Here is a 25648-nt window from a genome sequence, read left to right as displayed (position 1 = left end):
AATTATACAGCAGATAGAAGACAAAAGAAAAAAAAAACATATATTATTGCATACTTTTCAGCGCTATTGTGCAGAAAGTGAGTAGTTGGATAATAAAAGTGCATAAAAAAAGTAGAAAAACATGTCTAAAGCACATAAAAATAGCAAATATTAGCAAAATATAGTGAGAATTGTGAGAAATTTGCTTTTGTTTTGCTTGAAAACAAGTTCGAATTGAAAGAAAATCGTATGTGCTGTGTATTTGTGCAGAGCTATGCGCAAATTTGCTGCAAAGTAATGTCTTTAAGCGTTATATAAAAGAACTATGCGTAGTGTGCTGCGCTAAAGTAGACTAAAAATATATTATAAACGCCTAAAAGTAGACTAAAATATATTTAAAAAAGGTTTGTGGAGTGAATTTTCAAAGTGTACGCCTTTAACTATGCTACAATTATTCTAAGGACGCTTAAATTTAGACTAAAGTACGTCTAAAAGCGTTAAATACGTGACGAGCGTCCTAAAGTATACTACACATTTTAACAACATACCTCAAAGTATGCTAACTTAAATTGGAAACTATTTACTTCGAGTTTTAATGAAACATTTTGCTGGCAAACAAATAACGAAGCGTTTTCCTCGCTTTGGCCAGCTGTATACGCCTGGCGGTATGCTAAAAATACAAATGTAAAGTGTAATCACCTATTTTAAATGAAAAGTAATTGCATATTTCGAGGCGCAGCAAATATTTTCAAGTTTTACGAAGTGAAAATTGCATATAATATGTGGAAATAAATCGAAAGACGTGCAGAAGTGTATAAAATATCTACATATATATGTTATTCAAAGGCAGTCGTTAAAGTTTTCGCATTCGTCGTATTTTCGTGTAACGGCACAACAGTATTGTATATTCGCCTACGTTTGTCTGTTTGACTTTTCTCGCTACAAAAGTCTATTCGGTGCAAGGGACAAAAAAGAAAGCATTAGTTTACTTAGAAAGAAATAATCGAAGAGTGGAAACGCGTGCGAAACAAGCAGCAAATAAAAGAGTTGATGAAAAGTGAAATTTCAGGCAAGAATTAGACAAGTGTGTTGATGACAAGTTACAAACAAATTCCTTAAGAAGCATAGAAAGCACTTATACAGGGTATTTGCCAAGTTGAACCGCAAAAAACTGTTTTTAAGAGAGAAAATATAATTTTTGAGAGCAAAAAAATAATTTTTGATTGAAAAAAACAATAATTTTTGAGATCGTAAAAGTTTTGAAATTGTAGACGATTTGAAAAAACCAAAAATTTTAAACCAAAACTCCTTCAAAAAATTATAAACAAATCACAAATCATCGTAGAAGCAAAATTACAAAACATTGAAAACACCCAAGAAACTTCAGCTGTCGCAGTCGCGTTGGAATATAGCGCAGCAGCAGCAAAAGCAACAACAAATTTAACTAACAAAGGCACTTAACGAAAACCCCAAAAAGCAATTACAATAACACACACCAACGATACGAAAGAGCGTGCCACATTGAAGAGTGCACGTGGAGCAGAAAAAGAGAGAGTTTCTGTAGCAGCAATCGCTTTTTATTTCATCAAAAACGAAAATTAAAATGTAAATTTAACGAAGGAGCAGCATCAATGTGGAACACTTAAAGTGAATGAATAATTTCACACACACACACACACACACATCCACACATATAACTGTAAGCGAATGGTATCAAAATAAACAAAATCTGACAGCTGAGTAGGACAAAGTGACAAAGCGAACTGCACCTGCGACAGACGCGCACACACACACACAGCTGCAACACAGTTGCAAACAGAAGCAAGATTCTTACATTTCGAACAACAAACGGCCGAGTGACACACGTTCTTCGCAATTTTGAATTATTTTTGACTTGTGAAGAGTTGAAAAGTAGTGGCATACACCGTAATATTCTAATAACGAACAAAGGCTACGCAACATTTGTTTGAGTGCTCTAAAGAATTCTTTTTTGAAAGCTTAAAATATCGTTTTTCAAACAGTTCGGCGTCTCCAATTACATATATATATAAATTATCAAAACTAACAAATTACAAAAATAAAAACTTCCACTTGAGACTATATTTGACAAAATCTGCAAGGTTTGCACTATAGTGTAATCTTCAGCGCGTAAGCAAAGCTAATACAACAACAAGATGGGCGCTAAAGAAAGTGTCGAAGCAGCCGCGAAAATGAATGCGGACGGTTGGGGTCACGTAGAGGTAAATAATTTCAAACCAGTTGTTTATATGCTAAACAAATGTGATAAGAGTTTTGCAAATAAGTTGAAAATAATTGAAGAAATATAATTCAAAATCTTAATATTTCAATACTATCTGTTTAGACCTCATACTGTAGCATATTTTTAGGCTATTCGTATGCTTATTATTTCTCAAAAATCACAAATTTGGGACAGTGGTTCATATGAGTGTGGTAAATAAAGGAAAGCTTAAAATATGGTATAGTTCCACCCACACAAACCAAAATCTCCATGAACATAATATATATTTTCTCAAATAAGTTGGTGAACAAAACATAAATTGTAGAATAAATATTTTCTTGCGTAAAATTTTTTTATTAAGATTTTTCAGAACCAACAAAATATTTTTCACAAAATATTTTTCATTGTTTTTCTCTTGATGCTTTATAAAATGACTACTCACTGGTTCGTATTCTGCTACTCGGAGAATTAGCATATACTATAGAAAATCAAAAATGTTTCTAATCACTTTTTTTTTGTATGAATAATATATGGTATATTTCCACTACTTTTCGAAAATAGTTATTCGTATTTTATATAGGTGGTATGTTCAAAAAATAACGGAAATTCGTCTACATTGATGTTGCCGCCTTCAAAATAGTCCCCATGCGTTATTATGCACTTATACCAGCGCTTCGTTCAATCCTCGAAACACTTCTCAAACACAAGATTAACAAATTTTTTTTTTTTGCTTAACCTTAGGTAAAATTTGTAGATTATAAAAATAAAAAAATTTAGGAAAAAAAAATTTTTTTTTGTTTGGTTTGAACTCTTTACATGTATATAAAAATTACCGAATTTGACGGTTTTTGACTCAAAATTTATTTTAACGCTTAAGGAAACCATGTTGTCATTTAAGACTCTTTTTTAAAACTCCAATAATGAACACAAAATTTATTTTTTTTAAGTTGATAACTTCTAATTGGCCAGAAAAAGGACTCTCCACAGCTCCTGAACTATTATCAAAATTTTTAACTCTTAAAAAAAATGTTAACTCGAAATTTACTTTTAAAGTGAGTGGACTCTAGATGTTACACATTTTTTTTTTCATTTACAAAAACTACTTAGCAAAGAACAAAATTTTTTTTTCGCTCCACCCTAATGTATATCAACATAATAAAAAATTTGACAATCGAAATTTAAAATTCAAAAATTCTCGTTATTTTCGAAACACCCCTCGTATCTTAAAACTGTTATAAAAGTAATATTAACTGATATGACTTTGCATAAAAACTACTGTTAACATAATTTTAAGATCTTTTGACAATAGATTTCTATTAAATATTTTTAGAAAGAACTACATCCTAGTAAGTCGTACTAAATTAACGAAAAAACTGCTTTCTATGTCACTATCTATGAGAGCATAAATAATTCGTTTAGCTGTAGATTTATTCCAACTAGAATCGCATCCCTCTAACCTTCTCATACTAAATAGGTTTCAAAAAAGTTTCAAGATATACTTCAATTTTTGTTATTTACATACACAGCGTCTACCAACAGGGATGACGTGATTTTGACAGCTCGTGGCGGAAAGTTGTGTCAGTGTGTTTAGTAGCGCTATTACGCAAATTTATATTCTCCGGAAATCTGAAAAATCATCTTCTCAGATAAGCTAACAATATCGTTAGCATTTCTATATTTTCTATGGTCTCGCTTTTGGCTAAAAACTATTTTTATGGCGAATTTAGAGAGCATGTTGTTTTGGCGGCATAAAAATTTCCGAAGAAGATCTAAAAAAAGGGCCTGAATAATAGCCATTGGCCAGATAATTATTCGGGTTTATTCTAATACCAACTATGTTCGACTATTAGAGAACGGTAAATTTCGTTTCGTGAGTATTGAAACTTGTCTCAATTCAGAAAATAAAAATAAACTCCATTCGATCAATAACTCGAGCAATAAATTAACGGTATCCAATGAGGTGGGATTATGATCTTAGCTTGAAAACTGTTTTTATAATAAAATACGAAGTCTTGAATTCATTGCTAGTCTCGCTGGTAGATTTTTATTTATTTAGGTCTCTAATATTTACAACTCCGGAGTTTTCAAAATATATGTACTTGAAATTTCGCTCACTGTTATCTCTAGCAGTATATTGTATGCAAAAAGATCTAAGTCAGCAACATTGAAAATTTCAGCATCTTCTTTTGAAGTCACTACAAGTAATTTTGCTTCCGCTGCTGCCAGTCTATTTCATTAACTTTGCAGTGGTTGAAAACATAACAAGATCTTACTCCAAAAACAAATTTACTCTTCACATTCATCAATTGTAATTGCATGTTCTACTGCCATAAAACTGTTGCTTAACGCATTGTACATAATGAAATGTATGGCAGTTAGTTTGTAGAAGAGGACATATTTTATGCATGTAAATGCAACTTCCCAAATGGATGTGTCAAAAAGGACGACACATTGCACAAAAACTAATCTGCAACGACAGCATACGACTGCACAAGTTGCGAACTAGAAAAGAAATACGACACAACAGCAGCGCTACATAGCACCGCATAACGGTAATCCAAACAAGCAATTGCAAATGTAACTTTCAGAGCTTTATAGGAATGATGTCAGTTGGAATTGTAGAAAAGCAGCTCGTATGCAGGTGAAAGGCAAAGCCAAAAGAGCAGAGACAACAAAGATGCATTGCCGAAGACACGACACCACCTGAATCTGTGAGTGTCACAGCTAATAACACTCGGATATTTGGCCAAATGCAATGCTGATTGCTTTGAAAGAATTGCAAAGGATGAAACATTATTTACGGTTTGTTAAAGTCGGTAAAAAGTATGTGTGAGTGCGAATGAAATACAAAAGGAATATTAAAGCAGTTACTGTGCTTTAGTGAACAGATTATTGCAGAAACAAGAGGCTTATTGGCAATCAAATTAATTGTAGTGAAGTGATGCCTTTTGAATCAGCTATATCGAGTCTAGTGTTTAATGAAGTGCTAGGAATGTATTGAATAATTTATTTCACTTGTGAATATCCGAAGATAATGTATAGAAAACTTTGGAAGCTATTTTAAGAGTGTGTTTTCTTCAAGTGATCGAGTTCTTTGCCTGTACTTTGCATTTGTGCTACTCATTTACGAGCTCTAATAACCCTTTGCATATGATGATGAGCTAACAAAAGGCGGCACCCTTACATCGGAGTGTGAACGAGGTGGACCCCGGTGGTCCTCCTGCGTTCTAAGATTGGATCTATAGACCTCGCATGAGCTTACCAGGCATTGATCGATGACCAGCTCTTGAACGACTGCGCAACCCGTCCGGTCTAGAGTAGAACGCAGAAGATCCACTTGACTACTTGATGTCAGGAGCTCTGCAATCGTAGGAGTTCTTACGAGCCATTGTCCAATAGGCTTCCAAGCGGTAAAGCAATATATATTATCATACATAAATTGCCAAAGTTGTAAGTAGGAAGTTGTGACAGAAACATTTAAGCACTTTCTTCTCCATTTTCCAGCTTTTGGAAGACTGAAGCTGAAGCATCTTGGCAGTCATACATTACATTTGGCGAGTTAGGAGCGATAGCTGAAACTATTATTAGTCGCCTCAAGAAATTCGTGATCGACTAAGAGCGATTTAAGGTGGTCTTTATTATCAATATATAGGAGTTTTAAGTACCACAAAGGACCGGCGTTCAAGGCTGTTCAAATGTAAATCTCATCTCTCTACAGTTTTCTGGCTAGTTCTCAAGGCTATTTAAAAATAAATATTAAATCTGGATCTTTTAATGTATTTTCTCATTTTGTGTGAAAGATCGAAAGTTTCATCATTTAATTGAAAAACATTACCTAAAAAAAAAATCTTTAGAATCACAAAATTTTATTTGAGTTGCAGGTGCCACGATCATTTTTTAAATGGCCTCTGTTTAAGTATATCTGCACAACAATTTTTTGGCTATGCATAACTCAGTTTGTGTGGACGGTACTAAAAATATGAAAGAGGTCCCAATTTCAAAACATAATACCAATGGACCAAATTAAGCGGTAAATAAGTATCGAGGTTCCAGAGACTGTAATTAAAAGTTAAGAAATATAGTTTGGAAAGACTTCCACCATCTCTAAATAAATATTTTCTTTTAAACAAGTAACTATGCCATCATCTTATTTGAAGCTTTTTTTGAAGCAAAGCAGCCTCATTCATTTATGAACTTGTGAAACATCAAGCTTACAGAGGGACATGATGACTTTTGCCATGTTTTTTTTTTAATAAGAATGTCTTTTGAAAGCAAATTAACGTATTTTGATTCGTGACTGGAGTTGATCTCCCATTTTCTGTATAATACTATCATTAGCTAAGTTTTCAACAACTTTTCGAGCCTCTCAGTGCTTCATATGACTCAAGCATTCGCTTTCACGGGTACAAGCTTTGTAGCTGTAAACTCGAAACATAAAGAAACGTTTTATTTCCCATTATTAAAATATACAGTGCAACTTTTTCCTTAATAAATAATTATTTATATATATCGCATCTGCAGTTTTTTCTATAGATGTGTACCAATAAATATTCTATATTGAATTTTCAAGCTTTATGGCAAATTTTATTTCAAAAATTTCTACATCAGATGCTTTTTTGTTATTAAAACTATAAATATGAATGAAGCTTTCAATTACAGCGACACAATGAAGACACGCCATTTTACCGTTTGCAATTAAATGGAGCGTAAACGTGTAAAAATGGCAAGCAAATGGTTGTGCCATAATTTCATTATATACAGTGGGGTAAATCACATCGCTTGCCAGCAGCAATAGTTCAACTGCACATTTTCATTATTTTTATACGCTAAGCAGGGTAACAGTTTATTACTTAATGAAACAAACCGGTTCCTTAGTTTTCGAGCGAAAAAGAGATCTGAAATTTTTTACACATCCTCACGAATTTTGACATGGTTTATTATCCAAGGCAATGGTGCATTCTCCGAAGAAATTATTCTGATCGGATAACTATAGCATATAGTTGCTATACAAACTAATCGAACAAAATCAAGTTCCCTTAAGGAATATTTTTATGAAGGGTATTTTAGCCATTATACAAGCCTTGTTGTTGTTTTGTGATTTGTGCAGGGGCTGCATTCCCTGAATAATGCGCTCCTTCCGAATGTAGTGCAATCATTTCGACACAATTATAGCAATAAAAGTTTTGTAGCTTCGCACATACACACGTACACACATACAAACACACCAAGTAGTATATTCCAAACGTTGATATTCCTTTCGTACCTTTTGTGGCTTTGGCGGTTTGTTGCAGCACCCACTCCCGCCAACACCGCGGCACGAGCGGAGCTAACAGTTAGCTAGGTTTCAGGCAAAAAAAAAAAACAAGTCGCATAAAAAGTGAAGTGCACAAAGGCAAAAGATTTAAAATGAACGAAACTGGGTCAAAGTACACCGAACCGCTACACGGAGTGCGCCACACAGACTCTCAATGCAGTCGTACTCTCTACATATGTATGTAGATGTGTGTGTGTATTCTCATATTTCCATTCGCGTTGAGGTTATAAAAAATTGCATTTCATTTGTAAAACATTTTGTGGTTGAATTGAGATTTACTATGGCGCAAAGATTGGGGAGTGTGATTTAAAATTAAACGTTGCAAATGCAGTTACTCATGCCTCAGCATATTTGTAGTCGTGTAAAATGCTTTTGAACTTTACTTCGTTTTCATATTTCTCATTTAATTAAACTGCAGTCTTATTTACCTGTCCTCAATAAATTGTATACGCTTGATTCCTTCGTGGCCTTATTAGTAATATTGGCCGGAAGGAACCCTATGAGGTACAGTAAACTGAACCAAATCAATTTGTGTGAAGAGAGAGAGAGAGAGAGAGAGAGAGAGAGTGGAGCAGCTTAGCATCTGGTTTTACAGCATATAAATTTTGATAACTAAATAGTTTAATATACAGTTTGGTTAAAAAATTTCTGCGCTCGAAATAAAAAAAAATACTGTTTTTGGTACAAAATATATTTTTTTATGCATTATAATCTCCCTTAACTTCAATACACTAATTTCAATGATCTTCCAATAATTTTATGCCATCCCTGTAATGAATTTCCGGAAGCTCTGCAAAATACCCGTCTACGGCTGTAAATGCTTCTTCATTCGACGAGAAACGCTTTCCACGAAGGAATTGTTTCAGGTTTCTGAAAAGGTAGTAGTCGCTGGGAGCCACATCTGGTGAATACGGTGGCAGCTCAAGCAATTCGTACATTAATTCGTTGTATTTTGTCGTTGTTTAAAAACCTTTCTGAGCAGGTGCATTGTCTTGATGAAAAATAATTTTTTTGCGCTGCAAACCAGGTCTCACGAATTTTTTCATCCAGCTAATCCGAAAGGCTGCAATAATATGCAGAGTTGCTTGTTAAACCTTTCTGCAAATAATCAATCAACAAAATTCTTTTTGCATTCCAAAAAACTGATGCCAGAACCTTCTTTATTGATTGTTGTGACCTCACCTGCTTTGGAGCTGAACAACCAGCTTAAAGCAAAGCATTAATTGACAGAATGACTTGTAACTTTGCATGTGTTTTCACGACAGATGTACCAACTTGAGAAAAATAAATTTGAAGCCCGTAGTGCTATTTTTTGGTGAGATCCACTAATTTTTTAACTAACCTGTATATTATTCACTCACTTTTTTTAAGGCATTCCAAACCAATCAAATGTGATTATACTTCTCAAGCTTCAAATTTTTATTGATTCCGTTTATGCTCGCAATTTTAATGTTCCAGTCCGGGTCAAATTTGATCAGATTGCATAGTGATATATTATATAAACACTATTTTGACACCAGCGCCTTCTAGCTGATATATTTTTCATGCACACATTTAATTAATTTAAGTTTTCCGAAGAGCTTTAATGTCCGCTCATTTTAGGCCGTGTGAACCAAATATAAACTGAGATGAGGTATTGTTCCTGAAGTTTTGAGAAAAATATGTGCGAATTATATAAGTGAAAAGCTATATATTCATAATAAATTAAATAACCGTTTTTCATCGAACAACAAAGATTGCTGCTGTCTACACCTGCCATGCGCCCTTGAAACTTTGTCAGAATCGTTTTTGCTGTTTTAAAGTAGATCTAACACGTAAATCACCGATATGTTTGGTCCATATATTTTTTGATTTATTAACTTTAGGCTTGATACAAACTAATTTTCTTAATTTCTACACATATTCGTGCGCATGTGCGCATGTTGTGAATATTTAAACATCATTTCGATGGCTTGCGCCAATAAACTTGAGTTTTAGCATTACTATTAAGTTGCTTAAGTACATATTTATGCATACTTAAATACATAACGGTGCATACACACACGCGCACATACATATATTCCTGTAGCTTTCTAGGATAACGAGACCTTCGCCCATGCACGAAAATTATCGCCAATAAAGCTAACAAATGGCGCTGAAGCCCAACAACTCTTTCACCAACGGAAGACACACACACACACACACATACACCTAAAGTTATCTAGCGTATATGTGCACGTACTTACACATTTATTGCATACTTTCACTTATCGCCGTTATTGCTGTTGTTGTGCTTGACGCAAAGCTGGATCAAAAATTGGCACTTTAGACAAATTGCTTGGCCTTTTTCCACTCGAGCTTTTAAACAGACGCGCAAGCATACACTTTTACACTTTCGTGAAAGTTTATATATTTGAGTGTATGAGTGCATGTATATGTTTGTGTATTTGCATCGCATTGAGGCGTGATGTTGTTTATCATCGCCTGTAGCGCATTTTGTCAGCATTCACTTCTCAATTCACCAGCTCATTTGACAGCAGCCCTGAGCTGTGTAGCGCTGCCTATATATAAACATACAAACAAACATGCATTTATACATATACATACAGACAGGCGTGCATATATAAATGTGTATGTATGTGTATGTGTCCACATTGCTTATCAACTTCCTTTCGCTTGATGTGTCACACGAAGAATGGCAATGGCAGCGGTGGCGCAGGCAGCGTTACAGGCAGGGCATAATATGCGCACTCACTCTATGAAATTATATTTTATTCATAACACAATCTACTTCACTCCATTTCACAGCTGCTTCGCACACGACATCGCCGTGGCTTACCCGATTTGCTGCAGCCGTAGCCGTGGCCGTTGCATTGATGGCCGCGCCACGCTCCAGTCATCATATCCTCTTTGCGTTTGGAGCTTTTTGCACTTCAGCATTTAACTGCGCCGCAATTTACTAGTTATCCACATGCATATATATATATATACATATACACACACACACACCTTTATAAAGTCGCTCATACTCTCAAACCAGCGCTAGCCTTGTCGACTTTTTGCCAGCGGCGCAAGGTTATTCCCTTGTTCCGTTGCTGCTAGTTTGGCCGCCTTTACACGTTGGCGTCCCGCTACCCAACGTACCACTCGTCGCCGAAACATTGAAGTGCCGCTTGCTCCGCTTCAAGTTGGCAGTTCGTGACATTAAACTGACATTTTACTACCGCACTTTGCTGCCACCATGCCACCGCTTTTATGGCTATGTCGTACGTAGTAAGGCGTAAAGTCTCGTCGCACACGTGCCTTGCTCGTTGCTTCGTTATGCCTTGGCCTCGTATGCTGCTGCATTTGTGTAATTTTTCACTTTTCTTCCACTTGTTATTGTAATTGTTGCTATTGTATGCATATAAGGGTAGGGTAGTTTGTCGTTTGGTGCGGCTCGTTGTCTTGTAATTAAAGATGGTTGCCAACACGGCTCCATCTTAAGTCATCTTGCGCCACTGTTGCTTCACCTTAAGATTTCAAAGCGTCTTTTTCAGTAAATTCGTTGACATCCGCAAGTCAACGGTTGTCACATTTATAACGGTGATTAAGATTTTAAAAGAAGTTTAAAACTATTGTTGTCACAAATAATCTTACAGTTAGCCTTACAGTAGTGACAGCTGACAGAAAATTTTATTATATAATACTTATTGAGAAATGAGAATGAAAGCAAGAAAAAACGTTAACGTCGGTGGCACCAAAGCTATAAAAATATCCTTCAGACTTGTATTTCTAATAATAACTAAATATATAATATAACTAAATCTGCAAACGCAACTGGCTAACGGTTCGTATCGAACGGCAAACGTTTTGTTATATTTTTTTTTTGTTTCATATAAACCACCTTCAAGTCGTATTTGGGTTACTTAATTAGATCTTGATTTCGACCGGTCTGCATACATGTCAGCTGTATGTTATAGTGGTCCAAACTGAATAATAACTTCGGAGATCTATGCCAAATTTTGTGAGGATTATTATCTTTATTAAATAAAAAAGTTTTCAATATAAAGACCTGATTTTGAACGATCAGTTTGTTTGGCAGTTATAGTAGTCCGATATCGGCAAATCCGACAAATAAGCAGCTTTTAGGGAATAAAAGGACATTTCAATTCAATATCTCGAAAGTTGGCGGACTAGTTCGCGTACATATAAGTACAGATAAATGAAGATGGCTAAATTGACTCAGCTCGTCACGTTGATCATATTATCTATACTACAAGTATAGTGTCTCCGACGTTTTCTGCTGGGTGTTATAAGCGTCGTGGCACACTTAGTATACTCTGTTTAGGGGTATAGTTAACACAAAGCCTCCTTACTTTGCTCCTGACAAGCAGAAGGCCTTGCGAGCCATTGTTTTTACCTTTACTTTAGCTTGTTTAGTAGTTAACAATATACCTTTCTGAGTAATTCGAAGTCCGTATCTGAGTTTTTCATCGTCTAGGCTTCCATTCGGACATATCCTAGCCTGCATATCGTTTTTATCTTATATAATATTGCTTTAAATGTAACTCCAAAGGTCTACTGTTGTCAAGAAAGAGATCGCGGAGATCTGCCCGTTTGTGAATAAAAACTATTACTGTTACCAGTTCGAGCCCTTATAAATATTGTTTGGATTCTATAGCTGCAAATTTTGTATTATCATTCCTGCCTCAAGAAAAGTTATCGATAAAATCATTTGAATGATATCGGGCGTTTAAAATTTTTCGTCGACATTGAACTTTTCTAACTTTTCTGTGGGAGCGACAAAGTTCTGTGATGCATTTTTCAACTTGAAAAAAAGGAAGTTTACCATATTTGATTATAGATTTGAAGTAGAAAATAAACGCGAAGACGTTATATAAGCCATGGTATGGAAAATATATATTTGGTACCTGTTCACGACCAAAAGTAAATAATTTAAACGCTTGATATTTCCTACCGGTCTGGTAAGGCACAATTCAGCGGAAGTAAAATTGTTTAAACATAAAAGAACAATACAACATGATGAAGGGAAATATAATTAAAAGTGCTATTTTGAGCTGTGAAATAGACAGAAAACTATGCATTTTTTTAGCTTACGAAGTGTTAAAATTTTGCAATGAAAAGTAATTGGGAAAATAAACAGATCTTAACAAATAATAACAAAATATTAAATTAAAGTTACTTTTTCACAAATCCGAATGAGAAAAAATTATTTTGTAGAAACCTATTAAAAACAGTCTAATATAGAAAAATATGCGCAATTTTAATCCACAAATTATAAAACCACTGGTTTTGAAATTTAACATCAATTATTTCCTAATGGGCTGCTAATGTTGTATAGAATGGATGTTAAGATTTTTACAAGTTAATAAATTATCATTTGTTTTTGTAAGAATCAAATAAAACCGTAATATTTTTTAGACATTCTATTATTTATAAGTAGCGTTAGCGTAAAACAAAACAACAACAAGAGTAATACAAGCAAAAAAAAATATATGATTCCTAAAATTTAATAATTTTTTATCAGTAAAGGAAAGCCAAAATTATAAATAAATATTTTCTAAAGACTAATTCTTTCTTCCTCGCTTAAATTGATATTTTTTTCATTTCCTGAGGGCCCTAAAAAAACACTTCAAGAAAACAACACAAATAATGCCGCTGAGAATATGTTAAAAATAATAAAGAAGCGTGGGCAGACTGGGCGACCGCAATGCCATGTGCAATCCGACCTAATATAAATTCTAACGGTACTACAAATGCAATATACAAGACAAAATATTAATCCAAATACGAGTCGCGCAGATTATTTTAATTACTTTTATCGAAGCATAAAAGCTAAAAGCATACGCCGAGCAACGGCGCCAGAGTGCTCTCAGCGATCTTGAGCGATCAGTAAAACACGAACCAATTCTTAAGCTAAAAGCAGCAACAATCGCTTTACTATGCACATAGAGTGCACTAACAACGACGCGTAGTGTTGAGCGAGAGCGCAGCGCTGTGCAGGTGTGGGCGCCTACTCAACTCGTAGCATTGAGCGGCGACGAACGAACACCTTGCATCTATGACGACTACAGCAGCGCTTTATCACTAAGAGACCGCACGACCACACAACAGTACTAATCATTTGCATACTCGTACTCGTACTCACACCTTTTCGAGTGGGCCGGCCGGTCCCATTCAACGCCAGCAAGATTTTGATTTTGTGGCAGCTTCAGTTGCACGTCGCGTGTCTCGCGTTTTTCATCGGTTTAGCGGTAATAGCAATGTCCGTCGCAATCAGCTGACGTTATCGCGTAATTCACGCTGTGTTTTTTTGTTGCATCCGTTGTTTTTGTCACAGCATAATTTATGTTTATTTTCGGAAGAGACGCATAGTGTGGGCTTTTGATTCAAATGTGATTTCATTGCATTTGTGATCTGTGAAAGCATTGAATATGATTCGTTGCCAAAGTTATATATATATATTTGTATGTATGTGTGTGCACATGTGTTGAGAAAAAATATTAAAAACAAATATGGTGCAAACAAAAAATTAGCGTCTAGCTGCAACAAGTGCGAAATTGCCAATTTTTTACATTCGTCAAAGTGAACCGGGTGTGAAGAGCGAATATCGCTTATTTATTTATTATTTTTGTATGATTATATATTCAACAAAGGAAAAATTAAAACTATCGAAATAAAAAATTAAATTTTGTGAATTTTGTGAAAATCGAGCATTGAAAGATTTGATCTCGTTGAAATCAGCTGCCAATTTATTGAAGTGCTTCTGTAAATATATGCAACAAAAACAATAAAACATAATAATTTAGGTAAATGGGTTCATTATTTATTATACCCTGAATGGGTGTATTAAGTTTGCCACGAAGTTCGGAGCACCCAGAAGTAACCGAACGTTAAAGTTTATATATAATGAGCTAAGTCCATATTGTCTATCTGAAATTTTGTACACGTTCTTTTCTCGCAAAGAATCTGCTAATTTTCTGTAACCGCCGATTTAGGATCACTATAGCATATAGCTGTCATACAAACTGAACGATCAAAATCCAGTCCTTGTATGGGCAACTTTTTTATTAGACGAGATAAATTTACGAAATTTGTAACCGAATACTGTCTAAGACAACGGTCCAAACTCCGGAGAAGTTCTACAGATCGGAGTGCTATAGAATATAACTACCATACAAATCCAGCGATCAAAATCAACACAAAGATATTTTCATAGCCTCTGAAGGTATAAGAAACGCAGCTGTGAACGTTAATAAAGCTTCGGTGTAGTCTTCGTTTTTTCTTGCTCTTATTTAGTATTATTCCTTATATTTTTGTGTTTGTGATAGATTAGAAACTGTCACATCAACCATTACTGCCCGCTTGTATGACTTTAAATTAGTAGTAAAATGTGTCCTTATTTAAAATGCTTTGGCCATAGTTTTGTATTGGTTGAAGGTGTTAAAATGTCATTTATCTTTAATGAGGTTCGATTCTTGTTCTGAGCAAAATCAAAAGCTTTTTTCAACAGCATATTTCTGTCACGTCACCAGTAATGAATTGTTTAATGAATGTAGGGTCCTCAGCTACGTTGCCAAGCCTCTCTTTTGCCACGTCTACTCGAGATCGTTCCCTCTTTTAATAGCAGTCTAGAAATGACACACTTCATACCCAAAACATTAACCAAAAGTCAATCCATAAGAGATGTTGAGTTTTTCTGCTATCGCTCTGATGCCAACACGACGATTTTTACCACGTTTTCTTTAACTATTGTATATCGTCATTAACAGTGGTAGATGGACGACTTGCATAAGGAAAGGTAGGGTCAAATTTGGTATTTTTATGAGATATTTGGTTGATTGTTTTTTATATTATCGTCCGTAGCGCGATGTTCAGGTAAACCTTCTATAGTATTCAGTAATGGGGGGAGGAGGGAGAGGGTGAATTTGGGACTATTCCTTACGGGTCCGATGCTCTCAGGGGGTTCGATGCTCTAAAACAATTGTCGTCGATTTTTTTCTTCAACAATTCACTGCAATTATGTCCGGATCCCGGATTTCTCTCAATGATCCTGATATTATTGAATAAATAGACTTGAATTATTCCTCCGTCCAGTCGCGCTAATACGCCAGGAATTTTAGTCGTTATTTCATACTCCTCTTCGCTCGTGTTTGTTCGTTTGCCACCAAAGTGTGCTTGGTTGGCTTACAGACAGACGAACATGACTAAATCGGCTCAGCTTGTCACGTTTCCTTCTGGTTGTTACAAACTTCGTGGTGAACTTAATATACCCTATTCAGGGCATAAAAAGAAGCTTTTGATTAATTTTATGTTTTTCTTTTGGTATTGAATTGATTTTTTGTTGGAAGATATTATATATACATATGTACTTTTTAGTAATCCGTGTAAATGACTTTATTTTTTGGTACACATTTATTAATGAAAAAACGTTTTAATCCATTTAATCTCAACATTTGTGTGTATTCATAAATTTTCAAAAAACAAATTCAAAACTATAATAATTTCATTCTTAAGAAATTGCTTTCATAAAAATTGTTAAATAGTTTGTATATCTTCTTTTTTTTTAATATTAGTATTTCATAATTACCTCTGTCTTGTTGAAAAGCGCATCTAAACAATATACAATACATTTATTTCGACATATTTTTCGTCGTTCACCCAAGTCCATCAATTTATGCTTCGCATTACCGAAGACTTCAACAATTTTGCTTATATTATTTTTGGCCATAAACATATTGTTTACTCACATGTTTTCCGCCACACAGATGCCATCAGGCTAATAGGCTACATAAATAACTTTCTGGACCCACGTCTAGATTTCACGTCAGTCATATAAATTATTATTAGAAATCACCAAGTCGCCCCAATATTGAAAGATTTTCATGGAAAACAAAAAGCTGCTAATAAATTTTGTATTTACATGCTCATATATATACTACATACACATACATACACAATGTCTGAGCATAATTGCTATGTCGACACCTTAGTTAGGGCGGACTAAACTATTTCTGTCGCTATGAGAATTTATGTATCTTTATTATTTGTATTGTGAAGAAAAAAAAAATAAAAATTATTTGAAAAGCTCTTTAGCTTTACAACAAAAATTGTTTTTCTCAAAAACTATTGAAAATTACTGAAATTTAAGCTTTTATTACTAACGAACATAATATCCGATAATATACATATGGCTTTGAGTATTCATGTTTATGATCACTTAAGTTTATCGGTCTGTATTTTGCTTCAACATATCCAATCTCTTCTGCAAATTACCAAACGCAAGAGTTCATAACTACTTTACATATAGTATATATGTATATTAGGGCGGGTCAAACAATTTTTTTAAATATTTTTTTCGCTTCGTTCTCTGTTGAATTGAGTAATATACACCTCTAAGAATAGTTCTTCAAGTATGAGCTCTAAATTTGAGCGGAAAGGTTCTCCGTCTAACGGTTTTCGGTTTTTCTCATATGGTGTTATCAATAAAAATAAGTAGGAAGCCAGACATGAAATTTTCTATCCGATAATAAGAAAAACATAAAAAACCGTTTGGCGGAGGAACGTTCCATTACAAGTAAGAGTTCATACTTGGAAAGCCTTTCTTATAGGTGCCTATCAACCAATTTTTCAGAGAAGCGAAAAAAACATTCGTTTTTGTTCCACCCTAATGTAGATACATATATAGCATGCAGAGTTTATTTACTCACTTGCCATGGTCTGCTGGTTAAAGACAAAAGAAAGCAGCGTTGCAAGATTGACGAAGTTAAAAACCTGAGAAAGCATAAAACATAAGCCACAAAATGCGACTTATTAAATTATCAACTAGTTGCTGATTAGGTAACGGTTTCATTACACCACATATTTTTGTTTGTGTAAAGAAGAGAAGCAAATTACATAACTGCAGTGTTTGTTGTATGACCACATATGTATGTATGTATTTTAGCTATATTTCTGATATATTCCCTAACTCAATGTAAAAGGTTTTCAAATAAACGTAATAATACTCAACAACCTAAAAATTATTTGTAAACTCTAAAAGAACATTAGTAAAAGTATTATATAATTTTAAAATTTTCATAAAAAAACTCATCAGCTTACATCTTCGCTTAGCAATCATACTGCTTTATGTTTTATTAGGGTGGGTCAGAAAAAATTAAACTTTTTCACTTTATACTTTGAAAAATGGTTTGGTAGACACCTTAAAAACCTTAACTACACTTGTTTTCAATAAGTGGCAGCTATATTCTCACATATGTTTCAATTTAACTACCGATTATTTCTCGAAAGTTTCTTTAAACTCCCATAATTTGGCAAACATGCGTAATATTGTAAACTTTTATAACATTTGATAAAATTTGTCCCGGACTGACACAAAAATTACATTTTCCCCTTTTTCAATACAAATCTGTATTATCATATTCTTAATATTTTCCTGCACGCCAAAGATTAATGCAATTTTCCATTCACTTGTTATAAACCTGGCTGAATTGGCCTTCAGTGACTTTCAGCTCATTTTTGGAGCACCATTCGATAGATTGTTGTCAGCTACGTTGTCAAGCATCTATTTTTGCTAAATTGTCAGGTCTTTTGACAGGCTTCGTACCCGAAACATTAACCAAAATGTGTTAAGTCGATCCATAAGTGAGTTGATATCCTCTGCATGACGCTTTTTAAGCTTTATTATTTTATTTTATTCGATGTAATCGAATGAGGCAAGTTTTCCATGACTTCGCAACCATTTTTCATTTATTGCAAACACCTTTTTTTGTAGGATTGCTTATGTCAGGCATACCTGTGTCAGCGACAGAAGTTCCGGCAGAATTTCAAATCCATACAATTTAATCCTTATGAATTTATGAAAAATTTTTTTGTCTACGTCAAGGTAAGCTCATCTTCAATTCTTATCGAAATTTCAAAACAAAAAAATATCAAGAACTTGTTTAAACCGTTCATTAGCTGTCAACATTAGTGTCTATAACATTGACTGTTCATAATGTCCAGAACGTTGCAATCTCGACCGTTCGTCCACAAATGGGGAATGTGCTAAAACATGCAACTTGATTCAAATATAATTTTAGTTTTTTTATAGATCTAGAACCTATTTTACAACGAAATCGGTTTGCAGGATTTTTAAATTTGACAGCGTTGTTTACAATTTTGACAGTTCCATGTCGTATACCTAAAAGTATCAAACTTGTGTTTCTCATTAAATAAGAGCACTTGACAACCGTTAGTAAACACAAATTTACAACGCGACTTTATGGCATTATAAGATATTGTCCATATGGTCTAAAGCGTAGATTCTAACAAAAGCTGGGAAAATTATTGAAAGCTTCTGAATTGTGTTTCTGTATAAAATGGTTGTGTTTCTTGTTAATGCTAACTTAAATTTTTGTAAACTTAACTTTTGATGGATTCTTTGTTTCTAGAGAATTTCAGTTTTAATTTAAAATTATTTGTATACCCTGAATCGGAAATATTATAATATATATATTGTATAGATGATCAGCATGACCAGCTGAATGGATTCAGCCATGTCCGTCCGTCTGTCTCTCTGAATATACGCGAACTAGTCCATCAGTTTTTAAGATATCGATCTGAAATTTAGCACACGTCCTTTCCTTCCCAAGAAGCTGCTCATTTATCGGAACCGCCGATATCGGACCACTATAGTCATACAAACTGAATGATCGGAATCGAGTACTTGTATGGAAAATATTTTCATTTATAGACGAGATATTTTTACCAAATTTGGGATTTGTTATAGTCTAAGACAACGTTGCAATATCCGAAGAAATTGTTCAGATCGGACTACTATAGCATATAGCTGCCACACAAATTGAACGATCGGAATCAAGTGCTTCTATGGAAAACTTTTTCGTTTGAGGAGATGTCTTCAAGAAATTCGGCATGGGTTATTGTCTAGTGCAACGGTGCAACCTACGAATTGTTGCAAACGATGTTAACCTTTTTGCTTGTTTTGAGATAAGTTAGATATGGTTTTTTCACTTCCAGTTTAGTTTAACAGTAAGTAGTTAAGTACAAAAATTATGTTGATTTTTTAGAGTAACCTTTTTATGACGTCATACTAGCCATACTCATGGAACGAATTGAGGTTTTAATTTTCTTCCAGCATACAATGAAGTGTCAATCAACTAACTTTTGCCTGATTAAATAGAAATGAATTATTATTATTAAAATTATATTAAAAAGTAAAAATTGATATAAAAAATGATTAAAGATTATTGGCAATATTTCTAGAAATTTAAAATATATTAAGCATTGGCAGGTTAATATTAACTTAAACAATTTTTTTTTTTTATTTATTGCAGAAACATCGATATTTTTAGATATACCTACTTATGCTTACACCACTAACTAATATTTACCTTAAGTGCATACACACACACATTTAGAGTTTTGTAAATAAAGATAGCTGTTAGTTGCATCTCCGAAGATATGGTGTATATCCTTTGACAGTCGGCCGCTGCTTACATGTGTTTATTGCGTTTTAGCATTTTCGTATTTTCTCCTCCTGCAGTCACTGTTGCTTTTCAAGCTTTCAGCGCTCTGCTACGACTTCGCTGCGTTACTAAAAATAGCCAACAAAGGGTGGCATCCTTTCGTGTTTGTATTTCAACGCTTTCGTCCATATGTTAGTGTGTGGTTGTATGTGTGTATAGAATTTTAGGGGGGGAAAATACAGTCGAGAGAATTTTCATTTCCATTTTCGTGCTTATTCGCTTTTATTGATGTGTACGTCGCATGCGGCGAATTTTCCAGCTTCAGATGTTTCCAACAACAATTTTTGGCATATTAATACATACATATATGTACCTATACATACTTAGATATATTTATATGTATGTAAATTTGTGCTTTGCGTTGCATTTGAGCTGGGGTAGGACATTTGACGCGCCGCATTTTATTAGATTTTGCGGTTATTATGATTTTATTTTTCGGAATTCAATGATGTACGCATCAAATGTATACACATACATAGATAGATACATATCTATATATATTTCTGTATAGACCAATATCGATTTTCCTTATTCGCCTGTTGTTATATTTGAGTGCCTGCGAGTCAATTCACCGTTGATTTTGTTGCACGTGCTTCTCGAATGACTTGCCAAATTTTAAGTATATTTTTCATTTTAATCAAAATAGCTCTGAAAATCATATAATAATATATGTTCGACACTACTTTTACCTGCGCAATTGCGTTTTCTAATTTTCTATAACTGTAAATTAGTGCCTAGTGTATTATAATCTTGTTGTAATTTGCAATAAATCTTACAGAAGTGCTCGTAGAATTCAGCTTATTATACGCTGTAGACCTGCTTTTATTGCCAACATAATCAAATCTTCGATTGAAAGTAAATTAAATTCAAGTTGCTTAATTTTTTTTTTTTGGTTTGTGGAAACCATCATAATATGTGTAGACTTTAGGCTATATACAGAGTAAATAATATCGTACTCATTCCAAAATATAAATTTAATAGTAATATTATATTTACCATGAAAGCCTCAATACTCCCAAACGGTCAATTATTGGGAACACATTTTTATAAACTCATTTGCACCAAGAATCTTTTAACTCATTCATTTATTGCTATTTCTACGTGAAAATGTGAAAATATGAAAATTATGGTATTTTTATAAGGTGTAGTCAAAATTAGGTGAAAAAATTATAGTGTATTTGGGGCTTAGAAACGTTAGTTTACCCCAAATATCGCAAAAGAAAAAAATCTTTTAATTTTTCAGATAAATTTTAAGATCATATGAGAAAAATGTTAACACAAAAGCTGTAGATATTTTTATTACCCACAACTTTTCTATTCAACTTTTTTCCATAGCATTTGTAATTTTTCTAGAAATCGACATAAACCGGTTTTTACTCTGAAAAACCTTAACATTATTATTTAACCTTTAGTTTTTTATATACTTTTCTTCTTCCAATGGGTTTGATCCTAATTTTGGTTTTTTTACGCTTTAAATGCTTTAGCGAGTATAATTTGCAGTGTAATTTTCTCCACTTTTAAAAAAGGTGTAAATATATTTAAATAATAAATCTAACAGCAAATATTCTCTTGATTAAGAATGCTTGCTTTTATTCTCCTTCAAAATACCTTATGCCACGTTCTGACAGGTCAAGAGCTGATCAAATGGATTTTGACGTAATTTCTTCGGTGTTCAAACAGACTCAATTTAGTTGAAAAAATTTAGATTATAACATCGAACTAAAATGTATTTGGATTTTGAAGCGAACTGACAAAAAAATACTAAATTTTGTGGCCCTACTGAGCCCATACAAGCATGCTAACGCTCAATTTTCTATAGACTTGTTATAAGCCTCGGCTGGAGTGGTCCTCAAAACACAAATAAAACTAGAAACATTTAAGGTTTTTTTCAACAAACTTCCGCTAACAATCTCAATAATAATAATCGTCTTAAATTTATTTAAATTCACTGTCTGAAAAGCAATTAAGACATGGTCCATTTTGCTTATCTGCTGGACATATTAGCAAAAACTAACACCAGCACATATAGACAGTCTTCTAATGCCTCATCTAACAGCTTCCCTGCATGGCGATAAAAAAAAAACCCACTTTATTATATAAATGTCTTGATGATTTCTCCGTGCGTCTTCGCCGCACCCGCCACCTACACTGCTGCTTTTGAGTCCCGCTTAATACTCGGTAATGTTGTTTTTGTGCGCATCTGCTAAGCTTTCCAAACTACTTGATTGAAGTTGACACTTTAGTTGCGGTTTAATTGTTTGTTGTTGTTGTTGCTGTAGTTAGTATTGTTTTCACAACTAGCGCTGTTGAAGCGTTGACTGCACTTAGGATAAACTTTTTAAAACGCTGCAAAAACATTGAAAATAGAATCGATAATCTTCTTGAATGCATGCGCTCACCCTGCGCCCTTTCTCTGCCTTGCGCTCTCTCACTCTCCCGCTCTCTCTCATGCCCTCTGCATGCCACATTGATTATGTTATTCTATCCGTTGGCGTCTTTGTTACAGCTGACAAAGTAAGAATAATGTGGTTGCCGCGTTCGGAACTTTCCTTCTAATGTTATAAATTGCCACCATAAGTTCAAGAGATTAAACAAAGAAAATAATTTATAGTATTGTTGGTAAGTGTGGGGCTGTACACACATCTAACGCTCAACCAAGCATTTGGAATTGAAAGCTTGCACCACACATGACTGTGTCTGTGCTTTTTTTAAACTTTGCAAAGTTTGTTATTGTCTTTGGCCTGATAACTAATTTCTTTTGTGCGAGATTACTTTGAGTGCTGAATTTTGGCATTAAGACAATAACAGTTGTGGTGCTGGCTAATTGAATGTGGAAATTTGAACGGGATTTTATTTATGGTAGATTTAATTTTATATCCAAAAGATTTTCTAATAATAAAAAAAAGTATTTGTTTGAGAGGCGTGCCGAATATTGGTTAGCGATACTTTTTTTTTAATTAGAAGAATTAATTTAAGATTTTCTTTTAAGACTACTTTTCGAGCTCTTATAATTCACTCTCTCTGAAATGAGCTTTTTGGACCTTCTGAAACTTCCAGTGTTGTCAGGCACAATATGATGTTTCTATTTCTAAAGCTATACATATTTATACATGCTTTATTCTTAAATTCATTAGTAACTGTTGTTATTACCTTTTTGGGTGATTCATGACATTCGAAGATCATGAGCTTGATGAGTCATGAACAAAAGACTGTTTTAGTACTTATTTGCCATAAATTTGAGATGTATGATGTATGATTTCTGAAAAAAACAAATGTGGACAATCCATCGATTGTCTCTCAGAAATGGCTGCTGAAAAGGCAATATTCGACCGAATCAAATACTAAATTACAAACAAATACGAAAAAAAACTGTCCACTTCTTCCTTGGCACTACAACCGTGGGTGGATCTGGGCCTGGAACACAATACTTTGCCAGTTGCTTCTAGCATTGTGAGGCTACGAGAGTTGTGCCCGAGTGCAGACAGGTTACTATGCAGGGTGCCCTGGCTTCCGTTGTCTACCCATGGGTCTCGAATCGAAGGAGCTTTTTGTAATACTCTAAGCACTCTAAGTGCTTTCTCATCTCGGTTAATCTTCGTAAATTTTTCTGCGCCGTATAATAGGACGGAAACGTTGAGAAGCGTATAGAGCGTAATTTTTGTTTGTCGAAAGTGGGATCTGCTTCTTAATTGCCTACTGATCCCAAAGTAGTGCCTAGTTTTGATCCTTTGCGGTAGCAAGGTAAGACAGAGAAGTTTTCTGCGTTGGTGTGATTGAGGAAAATTATCATATAGTCACTTGAGGTTCTAAGTTGGCTTTATGGAACTTTTATTAAACCAGCAAACTTCTAATGAAGTCCAAACTATTTTGGTTTATATATTATATAATATTATATACAATAATAGTTTTAGGATTCACTTCAGTTCTAATTATAGTCTGTGTACATATGAATTGTCAGTATTGCTTGTAGAAGGTAATAAAATTAAGCTCTTAGTCTGTAGACATAAGGTTTTCTGGTCACTAACTGGCGCAGATAAAAGGAGCATTAGCAAATTTTTAGAGTTTCAGGCATCATCTTTTCAAATGAACTTTGTTTTACTTTACATTAATTACTTTGACATTTTGAGCTCCATTCTTCAAGCTCCTTTCTCTTCTTAAGTATATAAAAAAGTTGATGAAAACATTCTACGCCTTTATAAAGAACTTCAAGAAAATTAATAGTGGACAATATGCGAGTATTAGTAACTACTAGTGTATATAAATATAACGGAATTGAAGGAGATGCATTAAAAAAAATAATGACAAAAAACGAGTTGAAAGCGCGCAAGGAAATAGTTAATTTATATAACAATGAATGCTGCAGCATTTCTAACATTTCTGGTAACAATGAAAAATTACAACGACAACAACAAAACGACGTCGACGACAGGCACTTAAGCTAACAAATGACAAACCTATTTACACAGGCTTCTTATGCTTGTACAGCAAGCGGGAATACAAAGAAGAACTTTCAGGGAAAAACTACACTAACTGCAGGCACATAATGGTTAGGAAGAAAGAAAACAGTTAAAGGATGAAAAATCATTGCGCTAATGTTGGAACTACTGCTATATTTAAAATTTTCAAGTTCTTTAAGTAAAATTAGAAGTAGTACTTATATTATTAATGGAGTTTATTAGTTATTGTATAGTGTTTGAACTATTGGCGGAAATATACTTTACTTACATACGTACGAGGCAGAGTGGAGAGATCGTTGCATTTTAAGAAAACTTAATTTTTTTATTAGATAAATTCATTTCATTTTATACAGCTGCCAACGAGAAAGATACACGGTATATCCAACTTTTCAATATGAGAGTTGCCTTTATATTTCGGGATTAGAGAACAAAAACAAATATTGATCAATGAAAAAGTCATTCGGTGCTAAGTCAAATCGTGCTCAAAAATGCAGTTGTTTCAGTCGATGTGTAAGAGCTCGCATTGTCATCATGAAGAGTGATCTGTTTAAGGCTGATCCAATATACTATAAACATACTAATGCATAATCCAATTTTCTATACACTTGTTAAAAGCCTCGACTCGGAAAGCCTTCAGTGTCTTCATCGAATTTTGTTTTTTTTTTCGGTTTCGGCTCATTTTTGGAGGGACACTCGCTAGATTATTGAACAGTTTCGACGTCCTCTTTATAAGCCCACGTCTCGTATCACTACTAATGTGTTAGAGAAATGTAATGTTCTCAGCTACCTGGTCAAGCATCTCTTTTACCACCTCTACTCGATGTCGTGTTTGCTAAAGATTCAGACATTTGGTACGAGTCTAGCACTTATACGCTTCATACCCAAAACTTTAACCAAAATGTGTGAATTCGAACCATAAGAGTTGTCGAGATACTCTGCTAACGCTCGCGAGGATTTTGAATTCAATTCAGAATGTTTTTCTCATTGTATCTTTGTAGAACTATTTAAAATAAAATATATTTTATTAAATTTGCATATTACTTCTTTTCAGCGCGGTAGTCGTTATCACGCTCATCGTCACAACCAACGTTCGCAGTCCTTAAATCGCGGTCAAGCGCTTTCACAGGCAGATGTAAGCGGAATGTGGTGA

General features: G+C 34.2%; 1 protein-coding gene across 1 annotated transcript; it reads left to right on the top strand.

The window, feature by feature from the left end:
• The first annotated feature begins 451 nt into the window (after positions 1 to 451).
• LOC138857670 (uncharacterized) lies at positions 452 to 25648 on the top strand. Its single transcript, XM_070111171.1, has 2 exons — positions 452 to 2219; positions 25550 to 25648. Exons 1-2 carry the CDS (start codon positions 2154 to 2156, stop codon positions 25646 to 25648), a joined length of 165 nt encoding a protein of 54 aa, XP_069967272.1. The 5' UTR covers positions 452 to 2153.

The sequence above is a fragment of the Bactrocera oleae genome, chromosome 6 (genome assembly GCF_042242935.1).
Source record: "Bactrocera oleae isolate idBacOlea1 chromosome 6, idBacOlea1, whole genome shotgun sequence".
NCBI lineage: Eukaryota > Metazoa > Arthropoda > Insecta > Diptera > Tephritidae > Bactrocera > Bactrocera oleae.
This window is presented reverse-complemented; position numbering and strand designations above follow the sequence as displayed.

Coding starts and splice junctions, on each gene's coding strand:
- LOC138857670 (XM_070111171.1), top strand. CDS start 2,154: ATGGGCGCTAAAGAAAGTGTCGAAGCAGCCGCGAAAATGAATGCGGAC. Junction 2,220..25,549: donor ACGGTTGGGGTCACGTAGAG/GTAAATAATTTC, acceptor ACTTCTTTTCAG/CGCGGTAGTCGTTATCACGC.